We start from the raw sequence: 6,548 nt of genomic DNA on the forward strand, positions 1-6,548 counted from the left end.
AGGCACCCATTGATGTATCTCTCTCACATAGAGATGTCTCTCTCTCTCTCTCTCTCTCTCTGTGTCTCTCTTTTTGTGTCCCCCACTCCCTCCTTCCATTCTCTCTAAACAATCCATGGAAAATGGAAAAAATATCCTCAGGTGAGGATTAAAAAAACAAAGTAATAAATACATTAAATTAAAAATAAAGTAATACTATTAGAATGACTATTTTTTAAAATCTTTATTGTTGAAAGTATTATATATGTCCCCTGAGAATGACTATTACTTCTTTTTGAAATATATTTTTATTGATTTCAGAGAGATAGGGAGAGGAAGAGAGAGATAGAAACATCAATGATGAGAGAGAATCACTGATTGGCTGCCTCCTGCACGCCCGCTACTGGGGATCAAGCCCACAACCCAGGCATGTACCCTTGACCAGAATCGAACCTGGGACCCTTCAGTCTGCAGGCCAATGCTCTATCCACTGAGCCAAACAGGCTAGGACTATGACTATTATTTTTTTAAAAACATAGAAAATAACAAGTGTTACAAATGATGGGGAAAAATGAACCGACTTCTGCTCATGAGCCACAAAGTTTCAATCACACTATACATGCATGCCCGCACGTGGTATTTTGTGGAAGAGCCACACTCAAGGGGCCAAAGAGCCGCATGTGGCTCTCGAGCCACAGTTTGCCGACCACTGGCTCAGACAAATCAACAGGACCAGCTGGACCGGGTCAGGGATGGCTCAGCTTCCCGGGGGAGGAGCCCCTGCAGAAGTGAAGGGAGAGGTCAAGTTCTGAACTGCTAGCCGCAGAACCCATTCTGGAAGATACAAGCAAAAAAATTTTATCACCCTAGCTGGTGTGGCTCAGTGGATAGAGCGCCGGCCTGCGGAATGAAGGGTCCTGGGTCAAGGGCACATGCCCAGGTTGCGGGCTTGATCCCCAGTGTGGGGCCTGCAGAACACAGCCAATCAATGATTCTCTCTCATCATTGATGTTTCTCTCTCTCCCTCTCCCTTCCTCTCTGAAATCAATAAAAAAAATATATATTTTAAAATCATTTATTCATATATTTCTGTAAATTTAGAGAAAAGCTAGAGTACTTGGTTTGAAAAATAGACAAGAATAAGAGAAGCTAAGGGAGAAACGTGGCCAGGATCACTCCACAAAGCCAGACCTGCGGGGACAACACTGCTGCCACCATTGAGCCAGGAGAGCCCGGCAGCCCGGCAGCCCGGCCCTGGGCGGAGCCTCTGGCCTCTGCGCACTGGCTGCTGCCCACTGCCCTGCCCACCCAGACAGAACCCCCCTCTCTGGTCAGCCTTGACTGCAGGTCCTTACTCGAGCCTGAGCATCCGTCTGACTGGCTGCGCCTGGGCCCCGGCCACATCCCAGAGGAAGAAGGCAGAAGGCAGGAGGCTGGCAGTTCTAGCGTCTCCCCTGGGAGGCAGACGGTGACATTCATCAAGATGTCTCCGCAGAAATTCCCCAAAGAAGCCAAGGGAGATGCAGAGGCTGGGCAGCCAAAAGTGATGCCACTGCCAGTGGACACCTGCCAGCTCAGAACCCAGGAGACTGGCGGCCTAGGAAAGAGAAGGCAGCCCTCGCCCAGTGCCACTGGCTCTGGGGGCTGTGGGGAAACTATCTCCAGCTCATCTAAGGCCCAGCTGTGGGGCCCTGAGGCCCAGGAATCCTGGAAGCAGTGTCAGCTGTGGCCTCCAGTGTGGTCTCAGAACATCTCCGACGTTTCCAAACCCGCTCAGAAACCCGCTCGCCCTCTGTCCCACTTCCTCTTTCTTTTTAAATCCTCATCTGAGCATATGTTCTTATTGATTTTGATTGATTTTGAGAGAGAGAGAGAGAGAGAGAGAGAGAGAAAGAGAGAGAGAGAGACATCAATGCAAGAAACAGCAATTGATTGCCTCCCAGTATTTGCCCCTACCGGAGATTGAACCCACAACCTAGGTATGTGCCCTGACCGGGAATCGAACCCGCAACCTTTTAGTGAACCAGATGACACTCCAACCACCTGAGCCTCCTGCCAGGGCTGTCCTACTTCCTTTGAGTGCCGTGTTCTCCTTGGCCCTTTCCTAAAGCCAGTCAGCAAACCTCCAGGTGCCTGGTAGTCGTCCAGGTGTTTTCACAGTCAGTCCCTGCCTTCCTATGCACCAGGTGCAGGTGGCAGCAGCAGCCTTACTGACCCAGAGTGTGGGAGTGACAGCAGCCTGAGCTAGGGAGGCCCTGCGGTCTTTGCTTGGCCAGCCTGGTGGCCTCATGCTGTAGAGCATGTGAGTGGCATCAGCGTCAGGAGTGAGCAGGGAGAGGAAAGCACATGCATTGGGCATCTATTGTGCTACAGCCGTGGTGGCATCACCACGGACAGTTATTGCACGTTTACTCTGCCCGATATTGTGCTAAGTGCTTAACATGCACCGTCCCATCAAACCCTCACAGCAACTCTGGGAGCTGAGCATCATCATTCCCCTCTTCCAAAGGAGGTCAAGCCACCCAGCGGTCGGCGGCAAAGCCAGGCTTCCAAACCTGGTGTGCCTGACTCCCACGTGGAATGCCTCCAATAGGCAGAGGCTCGGGCTGGCCCCAGGGCCAGAGCAGGGCAGGCTGGGCCAGACCACGCCAGTGGGGCCACCATCCTGAGAGCACCTTGGGAGGAAGGGGGATGGAGAGAGGAGACCCCAGAACTCTCCCCAGGCCCGGCCCTCAGTGGGAGTTCTGGGTGTCTGAGGAAGCCTGTACCCCACTAGGAAGGAAAGGCCATCAGGGTGGACTTGGAGACCCGGGTCAGAGGGAACAGCCAGGGTGTAAGTCATTTGGGACAAAGGCTTGGACTGGCTCTTCTCTGAGGCTCTGAGCGGGGGAGGGAGCGATCACTCCAGAGGCTGCCTGGGCCCAGCTCCTCTTCCCCTCTCTACCCAGCGGCTGGCCCCTAGGCAGGCCGCTCGGCTCGACAGGAGGCACCTGGGTACCTGCTTCATCCAACCTTCCAGGACCCACCTGTGTCTCCAGGCCTCGCTCCTCAACTCTGGACACCAGGGAGCACCATCCAGAGTCTCTGAGGTCAGTATGTCTGTTTTCCAATGGGAGGGAGGCTGGGGTAGACGAAACCAAAATCCATAGGAATAAGTCGAGTGAAAGGCACAGGAGAAAGAAGCCAGGAGGGCCCGTCTCCCCACTGTGCCAGGAGCTCTCCAAGCCAGGGCCAGTCCTGCTCACCTCAGCGGGCCCCTGGGGGGGGGGGGGGGGGGAGGCAGCAACAGACTCAGACTGCGGATCCCCAGTACAGTGACGGGCACACCGGGGGCACTAAGTATTTGTTGGCGAAGCGGAGGGAGTGGATGGCCTATTTTGTCTTCAGATAATGTGTGACTTCTTTCTCCACTTTCCCCTTAGCACACTCGTCTCATCTCCCCTGCCCTGGAGTCCCCCAGTCTCCCCTGCTGCCCCTGCTAAGCTTTGCCAAGCTGTGGACCAGGCACCCCCTCAGTCCCAGCAACACCACAAAGTCACAGGGCACCCGGGCTGGGCTAGTTTCTTAGTTTTATTGAGTAGCGAGAGGTAGCGTCATTTTCCACAGGACATGTGTCCTCAAACTCATAAGGGAATTGCTTTGGGACAGACCGACAGACAGGTGGCAGGGCGGGGCAGGTGTCCAGGGCCGGGCGTGGGCACCAGGGGCAGCTCAGCCCCCCAGGGGTGCCTGTTCCGGGGTCTGCTCGGGGAGGGGGGGCGCCAGGGGCTGGTCCTGGCCCTCCTGCAGGGGCTGGTCCTGGCCCTCCTGCAGGGGCTGGTCCTGGCCCGGCTTCTGCAGGGAGCTGAAGAAGGAGTTCACCTTGTCCCTCAGATGCATCTCCAGAAAGGTCTTGAGTCTTTGCCCGTCCCCCGAGTCCGGGTCCGGGTCCGGGTACAGCTTCTCGTTGAGCTCCTTCACCTGCTGCACCAGGATCTTGTTGAAGGCCTCGCCGTGGGGCTCCACGCTCCTGCGGAACTGCTCCACGTTCAGGTCCAGCTGGGTGCCGAGGTGGGCCAGGGCCTCCTGCAGGTCCGTAGCGCCGCCCGCCATCTTGCTGCGCACGTTCTCGGCCAGGGGCGCCAGGCTCCGGCCCAGCTGATCCGCGTCGGCTTGGAGCTTGTTCTTCAGAAAGTCCGCGTCCTTCTTCATCTGCCAGGCCAGGGCCTCCAGCTGGTGGTTGAGTTTCTCCTGGGCGCCCTCCGCGAAGGGCGCCAGGTTTTGGCGCAGGGTCTCCACGTGCTTGTCGATCTGCTCCTTGAGGTTGTCGGCGTAGGGCGTGAGCTGCCCCTTGAGCTTCTTCACGTTCTGGTCGATCAGGCCCTGGAGCTCGTCGGCCATGGGCTCCAGCGAGGCCTGCAGGTTGTCCTTCTGGTCACGCAGCATCGTCTCCATGTGCCGTGCGTAGGGGCTCAGCTGGTCCCGGAGCTTCTCGGTCTGCGCGCGGACCTCGGTGCGCAGCTTGTCGGCCAAGGGCCCCAGGCTGTCCTGCAGGTGCTGCGCTCTGCTGTTGATCAACTGGCTCACCTCCTCGGCGCGCGGCTGCAGCCGCTCCCCCAGCACCTGCAGCTCCTTCCGGATCTGCTCCTTCAGCTTCACCGAGTCCTTGTTCAGGCGCTCGGGCAGCCCCGTGGCGAAGTCCACCAGCTTCCCCTGCAGCTCCTCTGCGTAGTCGTTCACGCCATGCACTCTGTCCTGGAAGAGGGAGCTGCCCGAGGGGCGCAGGGCGGGGTTACCTTGGGCGTCACCCCCGACCTTGTTTCCCCGACCTGGCGCTCACCCTACACACCCTGCCTAGGACCGAGGAGCTGGGGTGCCGGCCTCGCCCAGCCCTTCCCGGGCCTGTCCCTGGGTGGGTCCTGACTTGAGCGAAGGGCTGGCAGACCAGGCTATTGCCCTGAGTGTGTGTCTCAATCTCCCTTCCCGCTGGTCGCAGCTGCAGGTGCCTGGAGCGCACTGCTTTCCGCTCCCCGGCCTGTGCGAGCGGCCTTGGAGGGCCTTTCCCGTGGGGGTGCCCCGTTCTCTCAGATGTTATGTTCTGGATTCTTCCAGGGTCTTCTAGTAGCACGGGGGCTGGTTTCCTTGCATGTGCCCACCCTCAGAGCCCCCAGCGCCCTCCCTCGGACTCCACGGGCCGTCCCTTGGACTGCGTTAGAACCCAGCGCAGACTACCCGCCCCCCTTCTCCCTGAGCCTCAGGCTGAGCGGTGGCATTTGCCACACTCTGGAAGTTCAAGCAGGAAGACACCTGAGGGCTTTCTCCGTGCAGCTGGCCTGTTTGCATACGTGGACTCCAGCTGGGGAGACCTCAGGGTCACAAGGAGCTGGTGGCAGGCAGTGGCTGCAGGTCTGCCTCCCAGCTCAGCCCTGACCCAGGCATTGCGTGGCCCCGCTTACTTGAGCTGCTGGGGGAGCTCAGACTTCTGGAGATCCTCCACCGCCGCCTTGGCATTGTTGCCCAGCTGCCTGAAGTAGTTCCACACCACAGTGGCCACCTGGTCGGCACTGACCTCAGCCCGAGTACCTGGGCAGGAAGCAGAGCAGCTCATGAGACCAGACTCCTTCCTTGTCCCTCCCCGTTCACCGTTCACCTGCGCTGCAGCCGGTCGGCAGTGCGCGTGTGCAATTGTATGGCACCAAGGCCAGTGGGCTGCAGCTGTGAAGGCGCCAGCTCTCCCTGAGCCAGGTGGCTGCTGGGCAGCCCTCGTGTCCGGCCGGGGCCGACAGGCACTGGACTGTCCCCTTGCCTGGGCCTCCAACTCTTCACCCTGCCCCCATCCAAAGGCAGCTGCTACTCACCGGTGACAGCCACCAGGGCCAGCGTCAGCACCACGGCCTTCAGGGTCAGCGACATCCTGGGCTGCTCGCGGGCTGCCGAGCCTCCTACCACACTGGACTCTTCCTGGAACTGGAGCAAGAAGACAGGCTCTCGGGTGGCTCACCTATCCGAACTGACCAGCCGGGGCCAGCCAGACATTTAAACCCCCAGGGCACCCCCCACGGCCCCTCCCAGTGGGACTCCACGCTGGAGGGTGACACATTCCCAGGAGGCCTCTTGGACTTTTGTGGCCCTAAGGTGACGTGGAAGCTGACAGCAGACGGGCTTGGGCAACAACCAGAAGCAGCTGTTCTCTGCTTGCGCCCCACCCAGTACGAAGGGAAGCGAGGGAGTGTGAGCTGGGAGAGTGAGGCCAGGAATGCCTGAGTCCAGGACAGGTGTCCCCAAGGCCCAGCTGGCAGCTCTGGTCCGGTGCCAGGCTTGGGGGGCAAAGTTCACACCTCCTCTGTCTACCCCAGGGGAGAGAGAGCACCCCCACCTCCCAGCGCCCCAACCTGACTCCATCTCAGAGCACCAGACACTGGACTGGTACACCCAGGGCCACAGATCGGGGCAGAGCCTGTTCTCTTTGAAAATGGGGTTGTCGGGTACATTAAACGAGATGTGTCTTGTGAAGTAAGCAATACAGTGCCTGGCACAGACTAAGCACTTTTACCAGCTGCCGATGGTAAAAGCATTGTTTTCCTGATTTG

The 6,548-nt window shown here is 58.6% G+C and overlaps 1 protein-coding gene across 1 annotated transcript; it reads right to left on the bottom strand.

Annotated features, from left to right (window-relative positions):
* Positions 1–3,531: 3,531 nt before the first annotated feature.
* Positions 3,532–5,888, bottom strand: APOA4 (apolipoprotein A4). Its single transcript, XM_006102947.3, has 3 exons — positions 5,817–5,888; positions 5,415–5,541; positions 3,532–4,726 (listed from the first exon to the last, which is right to left on the bottom strand). The coding sequence occupies exons 1-3, from the start codon at positions 5,869–5,871 to the stop codon at positions 3,691–3,693; spliced, it is 1,218 nt and encodes a 405-aa protein (XP_006103009.1). The 5' UTR covers positions 5,872–5,888; the 3' UTR covers positions 3,532–3,690.
* Between the last annotated feature and the right edge of the window lie 660 nt (positions 5,889–6,548).

This window comes from Myotis lucifugus, unplaced genomic scaffold (genome assembly GCF_000147115.1).
Source record: "Myotis lucifugus unplaced genomic scaffold, Myoluc2.0 scaffold_448, whole genome shotgun sequence".
NCBI lineage: Eukaryota > Metazoa > Chordata > Mammalia > Chiroptera > Vespertilionidae > Myotis > Myotis lucifugus.